Source organism: Schistocerca serialis, chromosome 3 (genome assembly GCF_023864345.2).
Source record: "Schistocerca serialis cubense isolate TAMUIC-IGC-003099 chromosome 3, iqSchSeri2.2, whole genome shotgun sequence".
NCBI lineage: Eukaryota > Metazoa > Arthropoda > Insecta > Orthoptera > Acrididae > Schistocerca > Schistocerca serialis.
The window spans coordinates 101,847,177-101,867,849 of NC_064640.1; the positions used below are offsets into that span (position 1 = coordinate 101,847,177).

Here is a 20,673-nt window from a genome sequence, read left to right on the forward strand (position 1 = left end):
TCCATGATAACTCAGCTTATGTCATAAGCTAGTAGCATTTTGCTACATTTATTGAGATGCATCCTGTGACATGTGCTGAAGTTTCTGTCATAATTGCTAATGTGTAACAGTGTAACATTTACCAGTTTTGCACACAGGTATTTTGGTTTGAAATTATTTAGTCTAATTTCTTTGTTTATGCAAAACCAGTCTGGTAGATCATACCTTAGAGGCACAAAGTCATTACAGTTAAATCTTGGTGAAATGCAGGAAATGTAACATTGTTAACAATATTTTAATAACGGTACTGGCCTTGTTATTATTGATGTTATTAGGACCTCCTATGAGAGCAACACAGTTATTTCTTTTGAGATCAGGGCAATCCTGCATTATACTAAAAGTAACAGTGTTGAAATTTGCTCCAGGTTTTACAATGCTAGAATCTATTGTTTATGATGTTTATCAATAATTCTTTTATGTTGCATGCATGATGGTTGCCGGGTAGTTTCACTTACTCCTTCTGTAGCCATTTCTCCACTGTCATGAAGTTGTTGGTCGTATAGTTGGCATATGCCTTTGAAAAACTGTTATTATACGAAACTCAAATGTTGTTTGCAGTTTCCTAATGATTACTGTTGTATTCCTTTGATGAGATATAATTTGTAGAGTGAATCAACATGTCCATTTGGTTTACGCTGAAATTTTTATTATGATCATCTAGCAATGGAAGGACAAGTATTTTCTTTTTCAAGAATGTGTACGTAGTATCCTTTAGAGCAGTAAACTTTTTTTGTCTAGATCAAACATATCACTTTGAAGTATGCTGATCATTTCATCTTTTCTCTCATTACATCTCTGAATTAGCTTTGGCTAGTTCCATGAGTAACAGAAGGACATTCAGTGATTGTTTTTGCACTTTAAGCATGGAAAAGGCCAAGAATCGTGATAACAGAAAAAACATTGTATTTTCTACATAAGCAAAGGAACACTATTTTATTTAATAGTTTAAGTTTCATTCATATAATGAGACTTACGGGGGAAAAAACCTTTGCTGTAACAGTGAGACATAATTCAGACATGCATGTTGTTCTCATTTATAATGCAGCAATAATTCAGCTCTCCCATTTCCTATAAAAATTCACGAAAATTGTAGTATGAAGAAGAATAAATGGGAAACAAGACATAGGAGATAAATGTGTTAAACAAATATTTTACTGACAAAACAAACAAACAAAAAAATACTGGTAACGGAATGACACTTTCACTTGAAAATTGTTTCATTCTACACTGCTGTTTGGGTAGGGAAAATGGTACTTATTCCTCTGATCTATAGGGGTGCAGCTAGTTTCTCTACAATTTGGTCTTTTTCTACCCAACATGTATCATTTCCGTTTCCATCATTCTTTCTAAGAAATGAAATTTCATAACAATCTTCAATGTAAATCACCTGAACCACAAAAAAATCTTGATCAGTTTCTACCAGCATAGGAAACCAGAGCAAAATCCTCTTGATGCAATGCCTTAGGATTGATCAGGTCATGTGAATTTTCTGTGGCTGAATATCGCTTTTTGAAATTGTGTGCAAACCTCTGGGGAGATAGCAAGTAATGCTGGTACTCAATAATGTATGGAGCGATAAGTGTAACAGCATGGATGGTTTGGGTCTGCTCTGTTGGAACTATTCTCATCCATATTTGATCTAATTTATCCTTATTCTCTGCAATTTGCAAGGTGGAGAGGTAAAAAAATGTTTATGCCACGACATCTTTCACATGCAGTTTTTGCGAAGTCCTCAGCACCAGATAGTATATGTTTCCCAGCTCTGCAGACATTCCAGACTGCACGCTTTACAGTTCCACCAATCCCATCCATGACACCTTTGCTGTGTGATGTGGCAAAGAAGTCCCATGAAATATTTATCACATAGCATTTTCTGAAAAAAATGTCAAGTTGGTATACAGGAAACACTGCTTAAATTGACTGGCTGCACCATCACTCATGAATGTGACAGATTCTACCTCTCGGCTCATGGCTATAATGTGCTCTACAATCTTACTTAGTAAAGCGTGCACAGAATATTTATTGTGATCAAGTTCAACACTAACAACAGCACAAGAAAATCCATCATTTTGTGAGTCGCATCGCATTCGGGAGGACGACGGTTCAATCCCGTCTCCAGCCATCCTGATTTAGGTTTTCCGTGATTTCCCTAAATCGTTTCAGGCAAATGCCGGGATGGTTCCTTTGAAAGGGCACGGCCGATTTCCTTCCCCATCCTTCCCTAACCCGAGCTTGCGCTCCATCTCTAATGACCTCGTTGTCGACGGGGCGTTAAAAAAAAACACTAACTGTGAGTCCCAAACATATGCTGTAAACAAAGTGATTTGTGGTTTTGACCAATGGGGAGATTCCATGGTGACTCACATTACATTTTGAAATCAGTGTTTTATTATGTTGACTTGTTATCAATCTATAAACCCATATTTTCTTTTGTAGATCATCGTTATAAATTGTGTTATTCAGGCAAAGATCTTGAAGTGTTATTTAAGCAGGGAAGAGAATTGAAATTAAAGAACAAGACTGTAATTTATGTTGTGACTCGTGTTACAAATTTGGGACATCCTATTCCTACTGTGCATTTTAGGTCAAAAGTGTCCTCAAACTATTAGGAGTATGGATCTGGTTTTTGTCACAGGAAATGCATATTAGGTTGGCATTCAGATGACAGAGTTACAGATTTATAAAAATACTTACACCATGCGAAATATTGTAATATATTGAAAAAGGCGCGTAACTCAATGTTACGTGACTCATATTACTTGCTACTTCTTGTTGGAAAAACTTTTTTACCACAAGCAGAGAAGTGAAAATATGACATTATTGGCCAAATAAGATAAACTTGACGTTAACATTTCACTTTTCAAACACTATAAAAAATTATATGAGCATGACATCTGGGAAAATGAATTGTAAATTCAATTAAAAGACAGAGAAATGAAAATATCCTCTTGCATTGACATCATCAAGTGGATTAATTTTCTTTATAATTTCTTCACATTTTACAGACCATTTCCAATAGTGACCAGCACGCTCCATTGCACTGATTAGGTAAGAATTTCCAAAAACTGCACATAGATCTCGAACATTGAATTTACTGTCATGTTCTACTTTGTACCTGTCTCCAATTTTCACATTTTCTATAGTTTCTTCAGTGTGATGATCTGCAGTAGCAAAAGTCTTTGGAGACAGCAGATATGTTTGTAGTATTCCTTTCTTGTAGTGAAAACAGTGAATGCTTTTTATCCAGAATGAGATTTTCACTCTGCAGCGGAGAGTGCGCTGGTATGAAACTTCCTGGCAGATTAAAACTGTGCGCCCGACCGAGACTCGAACTTGGGACCTTTGCCTTTCGCGGGCAAGTGCTCTACCATCTGAGCTACCGAAGCACGACTCACGCCTGGTCCTCACAGCTTGCCCGCGAAAGGCAAAGGTCCCGAGTTCGAGTCTCGGTCGCGTACACAGTTTTAATCTGCCAGGAAGTTTCATATCAGTGCACACTCCGCTGCAGAGTGAAAATCTCATTCTGGAAACATCCCCCAGGCTGTGGCTAAGCCATGTCTCCGCAGCAGTATCCTTTCTTTCAGGAGTGCCATTCCTGCAAGGTTCGCAGGAAAGCGTCTGTAAAGTTTGGAAGGTAGGAGACGAGATACTGGCAGAAGTGAAGGAGTGAGGACCGGGCGTGAGTCGTGCATCGGTAGCTCAGATGGTAGAGCACTTGCCCGCGAAAGGCAAAGGTCCCGAGTTCGATTCTCGGTCGGGCACCCAGTTTTAATCTGCCAGGAAGTTTCAATGCTTTTTATGTTTGGTGCTGATGGTGCTGAAGAAAATATTTGAGCCAGATTAAGTTTCAAATTGATTCCTTGAATTTCATCAATAAACACATGAAAAACCTGCATAGTTGTGGTACTTGCAGCTACCTGAGCAAAAGTTGATGCATCACCTACTATGAATTTTTGCTTTTTTACTGCATTCCCCACTAGCAATTCTGCAACTGCATCAATTCCATCTATTGCTCCTTTACTATGGGATGTAGCAAATAAGTTCAAGTAGATTTCCACATTATGAAATGATTGAAATTGAGGTACAGAAGCAGTAATGTATTTGTTTTTAAATTGTGAGGCAGGTCCATCTGACCAGATTGAAACTACCTTCACATTTTCAGGTATAGTTGATAGTACCTTGCTAACGTAAGCAACTGCAGCACTCGAGCCGTAGCTTTATCCAGAGCACTATGTGACTTATACAGTGACAAAATTGCTTTACTAGGTTGTTGATCTTGCATCTTATGTTGCCTTTGTTTTCTAATTCTCTTCCTTTTTGTAGCTCTTCTTCCTTCTAATAACATTCCTATCTTATGTTGACTTAACTGTAGAAGCTTTTGTTTCTGCTTCTGCGGCTTTTTCGAGTTTCTTCCAGATGCCGCTTCTGAAATTCTTCATATTTTCCTTCACTCTTAAGTTTTCCCATCTCCTACTCTGTCTTTCTGCTGCTGCTAAGGGCATCCTCTTCTTCTAATCTTAAAATAATACAACTGTGACTCACATTACACATTTAATTTTCTGTTTTTACAATAATCATTGAAATTGGGAAATTTTTAGTAGTGATATTAGTTACACATTCACACTAAAAATTAAATTACTGAACAAGATAACTTTTATCTCTTATATCTCTCTTGGTATAAAAATTTAATTACATGAAAGTGACTTATGTTATATGAAAGTTCATGCTGTTGTGTTATATCATTTACCCCAGCCTGTAATTTACCTACTTCAGTTTTATACTTTTTATGCAATACATTAGGGTACGTAAAAGTACTATAAATAATGATATGCCAATTCTTACCTGCCAATTAATTGAAATGAAGGTCCAAAATTTCCAATAATTCACACTCTCATCACATGAAAAACATATGGCGTTATAAAAATGGCTACAAATTATGAAGGGAAACCAATAATGGGTCATAAACCATTGTTGCCATACAGTAAAAAGTCCAACCTTTCCAAAAAGTATGTAAAAAGTACCAAATTTTAGTTTTCGATTATCATAAGTGTGTCCTACTTTACATGGAATATCCCAGTGGACAATCTGGACTTCATTCTGCAGTTGAACGGTATAATTTTCTGCAAAATGTACTTGCAGGCTCAAAGATGTTCTTCTTGTTTGAGGATTTTTTTTTTAAATTGGTTGTTGTCTTTTAATAAATGTATGTTGTAAGACTTGGGGTAGCATGTTTGAACAAGCATCAAGACTCTGACCAACAATACCATGAATCTCTTGCAGAGTGATTCACTGGTTCACTGTTTCCATTCGGTCAGCTTTTTCATTAAGTTTTCATTCAAAGAATACTTATCTTTCGAAGTACATTTGCACACTTTTCACATTTTGACATCATACAAACTTCCTTCTCTTGATTGCAGCCTATTGTACTAATGAAGTCAGAAAATGTGGTTTTCACTTAAAGAACAACCTTGTTTATAACTTTCAAAAGTAACTTAACGTTCTCGTGGTAGCAGCAGACACACACATTGCGCGATGTATTCTGTAAGGTGCACACAAACTTTGGTCTCAATGCACAGAACTTGAACAATTTTATTGGCATGTCAGGGAATTTCTCTTGATATATAGCTTGTTCTTCTTTCAAGGTCATGATCATGTACCTCTTCTGGACTTTGGTTTTTCCACCTTCTTTATCCTTCATTATCACACAATCTTTCATTCCAGAATTTTGCCATGAAATGTCATCTCAAACATAAAAAGCAGCAACAGCTTCTTCTGTGCCTGGATTTAGGTGTTGAATCTGATTTTTCTCCTGTTATTCGTTTACTAAAACTCCATGAGCATCAGCTAATTCCAAGATAACTTTCTTATACTTTCTTGGACTTCTAGGTAAACATGTTTCCATGCGTTTAATTGCTTTCTTTAATTTAGCTGGAGATTTATATGATTTATATGGACTATTAGTGTAGATGACGCAAGCTTCATCACCATTGCCTTCAATGCTACCTCTGATGTTATTTCTGAATTTTCTTTGATTAAGTTTCTCTCTTTCTCTTTGCTTCTTAAGTAGAGCAACAGTTAAACTTGACCATTTTAGTCTTTTCCTTTCCCTGTCCTTTCTCTCTATCTCATCACTTAACCCTTTCTCCTTGAGTCGTTTCCGGTATTCTCTCATTTTCTCAGCTGATGTGAGCGGCATGATAACAAGTGTAAAAATGAAATATATTGTTTGAGAATTAGTGTGGAAGCAGTGTAATTGCTAGAAATAAGCCAGTATCTATTTTAAATAAAAAATTCTATTCAATATAGTGATCTTCTAACAACACAGTACGTAAAAATGTCTCTGTTATTTAGGCATAATACATAGTGACCTTCAAGGACAATCAACATTCTGTTGCAGTATATAGGAAGTCAGTAACTTCTTTTTCTATTGGCAACATTGAGGTTTTCTTATAATTTGGGATTGCCATTGCTTCCCAGGGAAAGCATAGGTTATGGAAGAAGAAATACTGTTTATCAAAATAATTAACTCCATCCTGTATTTAGTATGCAGCCATTTAGTCATTTCAGTGTAATCTTTACTAAAGAACTTTATTAACTTCCCTTTCAGCAGTTACTCTTCAGACTCCCTGAATATAAGTTTCTTCTCTCTGGAAAGTACATTCTTGGTTTGTGGGACTTCCCACTTTCCCTCCAATTTTTATGAACAGTATAGCCAACATATAAATGGATTTGATCTACATCTGAAGGAATGTCAGTCAAATCGTCATTCTGTTAATCCATTTGTCATTCTGTTACCACATGTGTGTCATTCTGTCACCATTACAAAATACTGTTTGTAATGAATAGTTTTTTCTCTGCTGTCAGACTTTTATCTCTCTCTCATAAATCTGTATTTACATGCCTATTTTTAGGATTCTATAAAATTGCATTGCCTCAAAAAAAAAAATTATTTCAGCCTTTTTTCAGTAACACAGTGACAGGAGATAACAATAAAAAATCAATCAGCCTGGGAACTTTACTAATTAAATAAAATCAATATAAGCTATCGAAATGGGCTGGCTTAAGATACTTGTAAAGTTTTTCAGATATATTCTGTTAATAAATTACTTTACAATGCATCATTGTAGTACTTTTGAAAACTGGTTTCTTAGAGGGTCTAGAAGCTGAAATTTGACAAGCTACAAAGCCATTTGTTCAGTTCCAGCACTTTTTAACATGAAAATGAAGCTTCAAATAAAAATAAAAAAAAGTGTTTCAGCTAACAGAACTGAAAATCAGATTTGTAATAAGTATATTTTTAATTTTTAAGGTTTGTGTCTATGTTCTCATGGAACAGCCCCTTCATTAGCACATGTTAGACAAGACGTTGAATAATTGTCAGTTACAAAGTATTGTTTACTTTGGAACATTTCTCATGGAACCAACAGTGACAGTTGCTACACTGAATATGTTTTATCACTTGTAGTTGTTTGCACATTAACAGACATTTTTCTCAGTGCAGTTTTCACTTGGACTTTCCTGTGCATCACAATCTCGGCAGAAGGCAATATTAATAGTAACTCCACAATTTTGGAAGGTTATGCAGTTACTTTTAATGAAACTCTGTCTGGAGAAGCTGTGTGAAGATTGGAAACTCGTTTGAAATGTTCAGAAAAATAAAATTGTACACTTCACAGAAACATAATATATTACAACAAAAATATCAGTGGGTTGAATTGGAATTAAGCAGCTCGTATAAATACGTGGGTGTATAAATTTGTGGGAATATGAAGTAGAATGAGCATATAGGCCTAGTCATAGCCAAAACACAAACAGACTTTGCATTTTCCCTGTATCCTACCATTGAAACAATAAGTCTACAAAGTAGATAGCTTGCAAAACATTTCCAGGACTCATACTAGAATAATGAGTGGACTCGTATCAAATTGGACTAACAAGGGGATATTGAATGTATTCAAAGGAGAACAGCATGATTGGTCAGTTTTGTTTGACCTATGGGAAAGCATCGCTGAGATGCTGAAAAATCTGAAGTGGAGGATGTGTGAAGATAAATGCCAACTACTCTACAAAAGCCTGTGTTTCAAGCTTCAATATTAAGTGCAGAATATGTGTATTACAGCCCCCTCCCCACTTCTCCCACCTCCATGCACACCTGAATGAAGACAAGATTGAAGTAAAACGTGTGCCGGACCGAGACTCGAACTCAGGACCTTTGCCTACCGTGGGCAAGTGCTCTACCACTCAGCTACCAAAGCACGACTCACGCCCCGTCCTCACAGCTTTACGCCTGCCAGTACCTCACCTCCTACCTTCCAAACTTTACAGAAGCTCTCCTGCGAACCTTGCAGAACTAGCACTCCTGAAAGAAAGGATATTGCGGAGACATTGCTTAGCCACAGCCTGGGGGATGTTTCCAGAATGAGATTTTCACTCTGCAGTAGAGTGTGTGCTGATATGAAACTTCCTGGCAGAGTTCGAGTCTCGGTCCGGCACACAGTTTTAATCTGCCAGGAAGTTTCATATCAGAGCACACTCCGCTGCAGAGTGAAAATCTCATTCTGGAAGATTGAAGTAACTACAGCTTACAGAGGGCCATTTAGGTGATCATTCTTCCCGTGCTCCATACATGAATGGATTGTAAATAAATCGTAATTTGTGATACACTATATCTACATCTACATTTATACTTCGCAAGCCACCCAACGGTGTGTGGCGGAGGGCACTTTACGTGCCGCTGTCATTATCTCCCTTTTCTGTTCCAGTCGCGTATGGTTCGCGGGAAGAACGCACCCTCTCGAAACCTGGCGAGCAAGCTACACCACGATGCAGAGCGCCTCTCTTGCAGAGTCTGCCACTTGAGTTTGCTAAACATCTCCATAACGCTATCACTGTTACCAAATAACCCTGTGACGAAATGCGCCGCTCTTCTTTGGATCTTCTCTATCACCTCCGTCAACCTGATCTGGTACGGATCCCACACTGATGAGCAATACTCAAGTATAGGTCGAACGAGTGTTTTGTAAGCCACCTCCTTTGTTGATGGATTACATTTTCTAAGGACTCTCCCAATGAATCTCAACCTGGTACCCGCCTTACCAACAATTAATTTTATATGATCATTCCACTTCAAATCGTTCTGCACGCATACTCCCAGATATTTTACAGAAGTAACGGCTACCAGTGTTTGTTCCGCTATCATATAATCATACAATAAAGGATCTTCCTGCTTTTTGCTACAGTTTTCTAATGCTGCAACTTCTCTGTATACTACAGCATCATCCATGAAAAGCCGCATGGAACTTTCGACACTATCTACTAGGTCATTTATATATATTGTGAAAAGCAATGGTCCCATAACACTCCCCTGTGGCATGCCAGAGGTTACTTTAACGGCTGTAGACGTCTCTCCATTGAGAACAACATGCTGTGTTCTGTTTGCTAAAAACTCTTAAATCCAGCCACACAGCTGGTCTGATATTCCGTAGGCTCTTACTTTATCAGGCGACAGTGCGGAACTGTATCGAACGCCTTCTGGAAGTCAAGGAAAATAGCATCTACCTGGGAGCCTGTATCTTCTGGGTATCATGAACAAATAAAGAGAGTTGGGTCTCACACAATCGCTGTTTCCGGAATCCATGTTGATTCCTACAGAGTAGATTCTGGGTTTCCAAAAACGACATTATACGCGAGCAAAAAACATGTTCTAAAATTCTACAACAGAGCGACATCAGAGATATAGGTCTACAGTTTTGCGCATCTGCTCGACGACCCTTCTTGAAGACTGGGACTACCTGTGCTCTTTTCCAATCATTTGGAACCTTCCGTTCCTGTAGAGATTTGCGGTACACGGCTGTTAGAAGGGGGAAAGTTCTTTCGCGTACTCTGTGTAGAATCGAATTGGTATCCTGCCAGGCCCAGTGGACTTTCCTCTGTTGAATGATTCCAGTTGCTTTTCTATTCCTTGGACACTTATTTCGATGTCAGCCATTTCTTTGTTTGTGCGAGGATTTAGAGAAGGAACTGTAGTGCGGTCTTCCTCTGTGAAATAGCTTTGGAAAAAGGTGTTTAGTATTTCAGCTTTACGCGCGTCATCCTCTGTTTCAATGCCATCATCATCCGGGAGTGTCTGGATATGCTGTTTCGAGCCACTTACTGATTTATCGTAAGACCAGAACTTCCTAGGATTTTCTGTCAAGTCGGTACATAGAATTTTACTTTCGAATTCACTGAACGCTTCACGCGTAGCCCTCCTTACGCTAACTTTGACATTGTTTAGCTTCTGTTTGTCTGAGAGGTTTTGGCCGCGTTTAAATTTGCAGTGAAGCTGTCTTTGCTTTCGCAGTAGTTTCCTAACTTTGTTGTTGAACCACGGTGGGTTTTTCCCGTCCCTCACAGTTTTACTCAGCACGTACCTGTCTAAAATGCATTTTACAATTGCCTTGAACTTTTTCCATAAACACTCAACATTGTCAGTGTCAGAACAGAAATTTTCGTTTTGATCTGTTAGGTAGTCTGAAATCTGCCTTCTATTACTCTTGCTAAACAGATAAACCTTCCTCCCTTTTTTATATTCCTATGAACTTCCATATTCAGGGATGCTGCAACGGACTTATGATCACTGATTCCCTGTTCTGCACTTACAGAGTTAAAAAGTTCGGGTCTGTTTGTTATCAGTAGGTCCAAGATGTTATCTCCACGAGTCGGTTCTCTGTTTAATTGCTCGAGGTAATTTTCGGATAGTGCACTCAGTATAATGTCACTCAATGCTCTGTCCCTACCACCTGTCCTAAACATCTGAGTGTCCCAGTCTATATCTGGTAAATTGAAATCTCCACCTAAGACTATAACATGCTGAGAAAATTTATGTGAAATGTATTCCAAATTTTCTCTCAGTTGTTCTGCCACTAATGCTGCTGAGTCGGGAGGTCGGTAAAAGGAGCCAACTATTAACCTAGCTCGGTTGTTGAGTGTAACCTCCACCCATAATAATTCACAGGAACTATCCACTTCTACTTCACTACGGGATAAACTACTACTAACAGCGACAAACACGCCACCACCGGTTGCATGCAATCTATCCTTTCTAAACACCGCCTGTGCCTTTGTAAAAATTTCGGCAGAATTTATCTCTGGCTTCAGCCAGCTTTCTGTACCTATAACGATTTCAGCTTTGGTGCTTTCTATCAGCGCTTGAAGTTCCGGTACTTTACCAATGCAGCTTCGACAGTTTACAATTACAATACCGATTGCTGCTTGGCCCCCGCATGTCCTGACTTTGCCCCGCACCCTTTGAGGCTGCTGCCCTTTCTGTACTTGCCCGAGGCCATCTAACCTAAAAAACCGCCCAGTCCACGCCACACAACCCCTGCTACCCGTGTAGCCGCTTGCTGCGTGTAGTGGACTCCTGACCTATCCAGCGGAACCCGAAACCCCACCACCCTATGGCGCAAGTCGAGGAACCTGCAGCCAACAGTGGGAAGAACCATCTGCCATGTGCTTCAGTGGTTTTTGGAATATAGAACTGTATGTAGACCAGTGCTATAATGAGCTGTGTTAAACGTAAGTGGTCCTCAGTGACAAAATATGTTTAACTTGCATAACTCTCTGTTCATTCTTGACAAGTTATTTTCCTGTTTGCCTACACCTTGTCTTCTTTTCAAAATTGGAACGCCATTTTTTTTATTATTTTGTTAACTGTGTGCAGGTACTCCTGTCCTTTTATTTATTTTATTGACAGATAAGTCTGTTCTTTTTTTTCTTTCTGCTCAGTCCCTGATTTATCCATCCTCAGTTTATTTTGGCCGTGTGAACTATGAAAATGAAAAGTATTTCTTTCTTCTTATCCACTGTATTTATTTAACTTTCTTTTACATGCTATCTTGCATGTTATTAACATCACTGTTTATAATATGCATTCTTCTTGTCACCCTTTCTGTGCTGTGCCAGAGCAGTGAACTACAGACAATACATGGTACAGGTTCCCCACTTATTCAGAATCCAATCCAAGCATTTACTCTGTTGATTGTAGTTGAGGCGAAAAGTCGGAAAATAAACATAAAGGACTTGAGCTTTCATCTTTGGTAGGTCCTAGAATTTTCTACTGCTTGCCATTTCTTTCACATGTGGCAGTGATTTGTGAGAGTTAAAAATTTACAGCTGCTCCACATTTGGAGTTTGTGTTAAACTGTAAGTCTTCTAGTAAATGTCTGGGTAAGTCAGTTCACTGGTTAGAGAAATCCAGGATTTTAGAACAGCTTTGCTTTACTTGTGGAAACTCAAAAAACTAAAAACAGTATTCAGACCACTTTGCATATGTTGAAGTGATTTTTACATGACTGCTTTACACACATACATCCCCCTTAAATGTTTTTGTTCATATTACTGGCATTTTCACTGTTTGGTATTTGCCTTTTAAAACAACTTTCACACATTTTGTTTTCATTCTTTTTGATTTTGTTGTCACATGCTGCAAGTTTGTAGTTCATTGGTCAGTGCTGGATATTTCCGGCAATACTTAACTTTTTTATTTCTCCTCCTCCTCCTCTTGCTCTTCTTCCTCTTCTTCCTCTTCTTCTTCTTCTTCTTCTTCTTCTTCACTGAATCTGTTGAGCATTGTAATTTCAGTTGTTGTTCGATTTTTGTAATAGGGTGTAAAATTATACAATGGTACTGATTTTCTTGTATAAATGCAATTTATTTCCTGTCATAGTGGCTGCCATGAGTGGAAGTGCTTAGAGCCTTTACGATAACATGTTCTACTATGTGTCACAGATTAGGGCCTTTGTCAGTTGTTTGGTTACTGTACTGCCTAACAGAAGTATACACCAGTCCATGCATTTGTGCCTGTTTGCAACAGTTCATAATAATATAACTTGTTTTTCGTGTCTGTTTCTGGCATTTAAGGACAACCAAGAGTTCTAGAACCATGTTAGTGCTTCTTACGTTCCTTCTCCCTCCAGTAGTATTCTGGGTCCATTAAGATGCTAGTTGTCATTAACTTGGACTGAGAGTAAGTTCATGGCCCCATCCATTCCCTGAACTACAACAACCACCCCCCACCTCATCCAGCCTTAATGAGGGGATAACAGCCCTTTCCAAAGTATGTGATAGGTGAATGCAGTTCATCGAGCTCTTGCTGTACTACTTCCCTTTCAGTGCTGCAAATCTAACTTTTAACTGTCCTATTCCTCCCTACAGGTGTCCACCACATAATGGCTGTGTATGGACCTGGTGATCCTGGGTTCCCAAGCTGTTGGCTTATCAGCATTACTAATTGTCCCTGACTGTAACCTGTAGGCCCACTTCAATTACCACTGTTGGCTGTGAAGATGGAATGCCATGTGCCATGATTAATAGGGATCTTGCCGTAACTGCCCAAATTATGAGGAAGGTACAAACATTTTTAGAAAACTTCTGTCTCAAGGTGTGTTATATGCTAAAGGTGTGGTTGGCTGTTGAGGCAAAACAGTCATTAGCTGGCAGCATCTGAGGAACCTGCCGCACCTCACCTGTATAAGATCCAGGCAGTTTAGACTCCGCCTGGTTGGACTTCATAGATACCTAGCTGGTGTTGGGTAAAAACATGGTCCTGACTCTTCAAACTGAAGGGGAAGAATTGTACCATCAGGGGGTAAAAACAGCTAAAGAAAGAAGAGATCTTGGTATGTCATACCTTCCAATCAACCTTTTCTGGTTCTTATTCTTTCTGCAGTTTTCTTATATCCATATCAATTATGTCACACCACTTAGTTTGTGTTAAATTCGCTTGAGTTTGATTTTATATGAATGCATGATGTCTGTTCTTTCGGGCATGTTGAAATGAACAGACACCACACCAAATCTGTAGCAGTGATGCATATTGTGTAATTGGAGGTGGAGGGGGAGAAGGAAGGAAAGGAACTATTTTTATCAACTGCATCAGGACTGTGCGGAATGAGCAAGTGAAAATGTGTACCAGACTGGGTTAAAGTGCTGCTGATTCCACACAAAGTCCCAATGCAGCTAATATCAATAGTTCCTTTCCTTCCCTTCCCTTCCCTTCCCTTCCCATCTCTTCACTCTTCTTTTCTTTCTCCCCTAGCTACATTCAGTTACATAATGACTTTGATTTGTTGCAAATGACTCTCGGGAACTGTCAGGTCTCGTCTCTTGCAGTTTTAAAAGAAATTTCTTTGGTTTGAACTTGAATGAGCTTGACTATCTGTGGTTGTACAAGACAGACATATCTAAGGATGTAAGATGCTGTCCACAGTGAGGACATTAGACTAGCACCTGGTGCTTACTAAACCAGTCCAATACCAACGTGGTTCACTAAGGCTGGCAACCCACCAATCTGAGTAAGTTAGCTTCTTCTTATAGTGATATGTGATCTTAAGATCCTGTTATCATCACAATCGTTAATATGCATCAAGGTCAGTAATTCACCTCTTGAGTGACTGTTTAGAAACGGGCAGCATACGATGAAATTATTCAAGATCCAAGCACAAAAATGCTCCAAGAGATTAAAAGTGGCAGAAGCTAAGATTAAAAGTCAGATTCGGAGCAGTACACCATTGTGGCTAAGTAAAAGGTCCAGTGTAATTTTAGAAATGACAAAATACAAGAGACATTTTTAACCATATTTTTAACTGTCTGTTAAATGAATATCTTGATTTTAAAGTCTGATACACTGATGGATCCTAGCAGGACAATGTTCTCAACTTTTCAGTTATTCTTCCACACAACCCAGCTGGAAGTTTCACCAACTCATTGTCTCTGTTCACTTCTGTTAATAGTGGAAAAGTAAACAAAAGAGAGACAGAATCAAAACATCAAAGACACTTCTGAACATTGGAACAAAGAAAAGTAGTATCCTGATGTTTGGTGCCAGGGTATGCAGGAATTAGGCAAAACAATATAACAGAAGTGGCAACTATAGGTAAATGTGGGGACAGTGCAATTCAACATACAAATACACCTGTCAGTTTTGCCTCTGGGTAACATTGTGCAACTCTCTCAATATTCCATCAAAACAACTGTTCAGCATATTCAGATGATGGCTGTTGCTGTGTTCACTACTGCAAGACATGACTGGTGATACAAACAGGTGACATCAAAATTTATCTGGGTTAGGTGCAGGAATTATGCACTCACAGTTGGATGAAAGTAGCACTCAGTGTCCCAGCATGCTCAGTCGGCTTTGACTCTGCTGGTGGACACTGCTGTGATTAAAAGCTGACTTAACAGTCTGCAGTGTGATATATTGGGTAAGAAATTGGAGGTTCTTACTTCATTTTAATTTAATGGCAGTCAGTGCTGGATTCCAGGCAGCACTTTGTTGACATCCTGCAGCTCTGTTAAGACTGTCTGTCGTACAGATATGTACAGCATCATTAAAAACACAATCCCTGAATGATGATACTGAGTATAAAACTTCAGTCTTTTCATAGAACATACAGTGCTCCATATTGTCAGTGCTCCACTGCAGCTGATTTGTCAGGCTGGCCCTGTGTGTATGTTGATGGTGTTCAGCACAGTTTTCTTGCAGTGCAACGTATCTGCCCAACACAAGATTTTCCGTACTGAAGAAGGCTGTTGCAGTGGTTGCCTCTGCATCTTCATGTACATACCTGCCCTGAACTTGCTTTAATCAAAATGAATTACGTATCAATTTATCAGAATAACTGTTCTGTTAGAACACCATTCTTAGGTGTTGCAGCTCACCTGCCAGGCTGCCGGGATCTGAGATGACATGCTCTATGTCCCAGTGAGCAAAAGATATTCCTTGTTGTTCAGGGTGGTGATAGTTTTTGGCCTGCAAATATAACTCTGCGCGAGTTGGTTTGTGGTAAACACATAGTTAGAAGAAAAACTGATAGAACACTGGGACAATAATGCTCAAAAATGGTAAGATACCATTTTTTTACACTTCCGTGGCGAACTGAAGAGTGAACTGAATATTCAAATGGAATGAATTCAAATTCTGGAGAAAGATAGGTAGTGTCTCTATACTGTGTGGCCACTCAACAAATATGTAGTCAACATGAGGCCAGAAGCAGGAAGGTTGGAGAGTTGCAGATGTCCGTGCTTTTTCTTCACTCTTACATAAAATAGTTGACCACCGTGAGAGATGGGAGACTTGCCATGGCATCACCATCCACTTTCTCAAAATACTGATTATTAAATAAGAAATAGGTTTAGATAAGCACATGTTTAAACAGTGCCTCTATGTATTTCCTAAACCTGCTGCTAATAAGCTCAGAGTCCTCTGGAGGCACTTTCGTACTTAATGATATGACATCAGAGCTCACCTAAAGAGCCAACTGTTGAATAGTTCAACAATAATCAGGTGTCTGTATCACCAGTTGCATCCTGTAGCAGTGAACACAGCAACAACCACCATTTGAAGACGTCAAACAGTTGTTTTGATGAAATAGTATGTGGTTTGCCCAGTGTTATCTGGCTTTGAACCCAAGAAGTGAATTTGAAACAGATCTACCAAGAAGCCCTGAAAAATCACACAATGCAAGATGTTTGTATCACCCTATCAGTTATTATCTTGCATCCTGGATGAAAAATTGAGTCAGTGGGTAGACAAGTAGTTGGAAGTAATAAACAAGCTGCCACAAATGAAGCCTAGTATTCAAACGGAATGTGCATCATCACAGCAACGGAAACAGAATGAAATAGGGCTTACCAGATGCAGAATAGGCCATTGCTCACAACCCACAGCTGCCTTTTAGAGAAAGGGGAGGGGGGAGCACCAGTATGCATTGTGTTTAATGCTATCCTGTCTGTATATCACATGTTAACTAGGTGCATTTCATTTGATAGCAAGAAGGCAGTCCTCGGACATGAGGATTTGCCTTAAATTTTATCTGACAACATCCCAAATTTTAAATATTTATATTGAGTTGGATCTGGAGCTGTGGGGAGGGGTTAAATGTGTAACTGATTGACTGACTCATTCATTGCTGTCATGTGATCAGCCACTCACTTCAAACTATAGTGCTGTTTTGTCTTTAATCACTTCTTAACTTTACCTTCTTTTACCAACAATTTTATTTCCTGCTTTTTAGTACACAATTTGTATTCATTCTACTGATCATGGTATGAAAGTACGTGTATTTGTGAGATTTCAGATGGCAGGAATTTGCATTGATAACGCAAATTTCAAATATTAAATATTCTGCTGTTGTGAGCAATGAATTACACATTACTTTTATAATTTTAACCAATTTTGTAAAGGACTTTGTGTATTTGGGACAGGTGAATTAACAATTGTTCTCTGTTACACTAGGCCTTGTTAGTTTTCCTTCTCATAGTTCTGTACTATATTTAATTGTACTTCATCATATATATCATCACTCATTTGCCATTGTTGAAAAGGCAAACCTCTGGAATAATGACATCCTTTGAGAGCACTGTGATGCACAGTGTCTGGCACTGGTGGGGTCTAGAGGTCTGACCCTGAGTTGTGTCCTTCCTTGGTCTAAGCATCAGCACCCCAGACATTCATTAAATCGACCTGAAATGTGCACATAGAAAATTGCTGCCTTAAGATTGCTTGTGAAGTGTGACTTCATTCATTTTGCTAAATCCATACATTCATATTGATAATCCTGCCATTGATTGATCCAACATGAAGATGGCGAGCATATATTATTTAAAGTATTATTTTATCATGGTTGATTTCTAATTTTGAATGTCACAGGTAAGAACACGAAGTTATATGAAATATTGGGAAAAAGTTGTTTATGTTAGTAAATTTCATAAGTTGGTTACTCTCATTTCATTTGAAATGTGCAGAAGTTTTTCTTTGTTTATTAAACTAACTCTTTTTCCCTGTTTTTAACTCAGTAGGCCAACATTCCTGGATGGACCTGTGAAACTAGAAACTCAAGATGATGGCTATGAAACAAGTGGTGACCTTGAACTGAGGACACAAGTAGAAAATCAGAAATTCATGAGTCATCTTCAAGGTCCTCATCCAGCCAACATCAAATGTGAGCCTACTGAAGATCCATATAGTTTTGTGGATGATGATCCTACACCCACTGCTCAACATAGGCAACAATCTGTTGTTTTACAGCCCATCCCAAAGAAAAGAGGGCGAAAAAAGAAGAATTGTTTGGAGGGAGGGTAATAAATTTTTACTGTCATAATTTTTTCTTAAGTTGTCATTCAGTTTTGCACTTCTGGTATGCCTAACTATATTATTCCATAATTTTTATTGTTGAATGGTTGTGAAATGTTCTGTAAGCATGTTTTTCTGTTTTAATGGATCATATTTTGTTATATTGTTATCAAATAAATTAATGTTTACTGAAATTTTTCATGCTTAGTAATTGTTTGATGAATCATAGATCCATATTTTCTCTGTGTGTGTCTCCATTCCCCTTCCTCATACACCTATGTTGCTGCATATCTCTCTCTCTCTCTCTCTCTCTCTCTCTCTCTCTCTCTCTGTGTGTGTGTGTGTGTGTGTGTGTGTGTGTGTGTGTGTGTGTGTGTGTGTGTGTCCACTGCATGTTTCAGTTCCATGTCCATTTTAGTCTTTTATACCACCTCATGTTTTATGTTGAATTTGCCACAGCGGAATGTTAAAATATGTTTGCAGTTCCTTCATCTGCTTATTTACTACTAGAGTTTTGTCCAAAGCAAGAATATGTAAACTGAAATTTTAATAAAAAAATCTTCAATTACACAAAGAACAGATATGAGCACAATTGTACAGCTAAACTTGATAAAAGAAAGTATAAATTACAGTTGACATTGTTTAATTTCATGTAGCAACTGTTGGTTTTTCTTGTAACACAGAAGCCTGTATACCTGAAAAAGAAATTGATATCCAAGATGACATTTCTCAGTATTTGCTGACCGTATGTTGTGTAAGCTCCTAAAATTTGCCCTTAATTTTAGCTAGAGACTGTCTCCTTGCATACATTTAACTCCAAGCTGAACAAAGTTTCAAAAAAAGAGTTTTTAATTTTCATAAGCATTGCATTCACTCTACAACATACTCTGATGAACATTGTTAAAATTGATAAAAGTTTGTGTCTTTCTGAAAATATTGTATGTGGTGGTTCCATGTTGTTGTAATTTTAGAATGGCTGTTTTCTTTGAAATTTTTATTTATTGTATCTATTGATTCTGTATGATTGAAGTAAGAAACATGCAAAACGAGAGGTGGGGTTAGAGTTTGTTGTGACTTTTAGAAGAAAAACTTCAATCTTCAAAGCTTGAAAGTAAGAATGGTGAAAAGGAAAAGGTTCACAGCTATAGCTGATAAATAAGTCACACAGGACACTGACAGGTAATGTTATTGGGTACATGATGTCACTGATAGGGAGGACTCAAACACAGGTAGTAGATTGCAGTGCTGGAAAGCCAAATGTCACTGGTATTCATTAAAGAATTGTATCATCAAGGATTAGATAGAATATAAAAAATGATGGTAACTGATAAAAATCTTGGTAGTACAAAGATACTGATCAATGTAAACTATGATTAAAGGCAGAAGTATAAAAAAGAAGGGAACTATGCTCTGCCTGTGAGATTTATGATATTACTTGTGGAAGGTTTAGATGTTTATTATGGAATGGATATTAGTTTCTGTAGATAGGATGATATTTTTATTAATATTTTACTAAACACTATGTAGACTAGGATAGTTAAAGTTGTCATTATTTCCATAGTGAGACAGCGACAAAATCATTTCTTTCCACTCAGCGATATATTGACCATTTGTCTTTCTTTAAAATTCATACAAATCTACAGTTTTATTCCGATCTTGATGAAATTTTGCACATGTTACTGTCAAGACAAGAGGAAGCTCACTGTCTACATAAGATTTCATAGTCTGACTTGAAACATATATGTATGTAATATAGAAAAGAGAAAGGATATTACCAAAAATCTCTGAAAGTTCTAGGCTGATTTACTTCAAATTTCTACACAATCCTGTAATGAACATTTGGGCAGACATAGGCTTTATATAATGTACACAATATATAAATTTACACTGCCAAGGAAAAAAGTCGCAACAAAACAATAATGTAGAGTAATCAAAATTTGGGAATACATTTATCTAGGCAACATATTTAAGTGATTAACATTGCAAGATTACAGTTTAATGTAAGCAAGAGATAAGTCATTGCAAATGTGAAATGCTGGTACATTAATAACCAGTGTAACTGCTAAAATGTTGAACACAAGCATACAAACATGCATGCATTGTGTTGTACAGGTGCCTGATGTCAGATTGTGGGATGGAGTTCCATGCCTGTTGCTCACGGTTGGTCAATACATGGATGACGTTGGAGTTGTTGTCTGATGATGTCCTGTATGTGCTCGATTTGAGACAGATTTGATGGTCGAGCAGGCTAAGGCAACATGTTGACTCACTGTAGAGCATGTTTGGGTTTCAGCAGTGCTATGTGGGTGAGTGTTATGTTGGAAAACACCCCCGGGAATGGTGTTCATGAATGGCAGCACAACAGGTCAAATCACCAGATTGACATACAGAGTTGCAGTCAGTGTGTGTGGGATAACCACAAGTGTGCTCCTGGTGTCTTATGAAATCAGCCCCAGATCATAACTCCAGGTATAGGTCCATTGTGTCTAGCACACGAACAGGTTTGTTGCAGGCCCTCA

General features: G+C 38.2%; 1 protein-coding gene across 2 annotated transcripts in view; it reads left to right on the forward strand.

Moving 5' to 3' along the window:
* LOC126469769 (uncharacterized) overlaps nucleotides 1–20,673 on the forward strand; it is a 235,830-nt gene that overhangs the window by 39,975 nt on the left and 175,182 nt on the right. Inside the window, exon 2 of one of the 2 annotated variants that reach the window (XM_050096995.1) lies at nucleotides 17,878–18,159. In XM_050096995.1, coding sequence (XP_049952952.1) covers nucleotides 17,878–18,159 — 282 coding nt within the window. The remainder of the gene's footprint in view (nucleotides 1–17,877; nucleotides 18,160–20,673) is intronic. The other variant, XM_050096996.1, reaches the window with a different exon arrangement.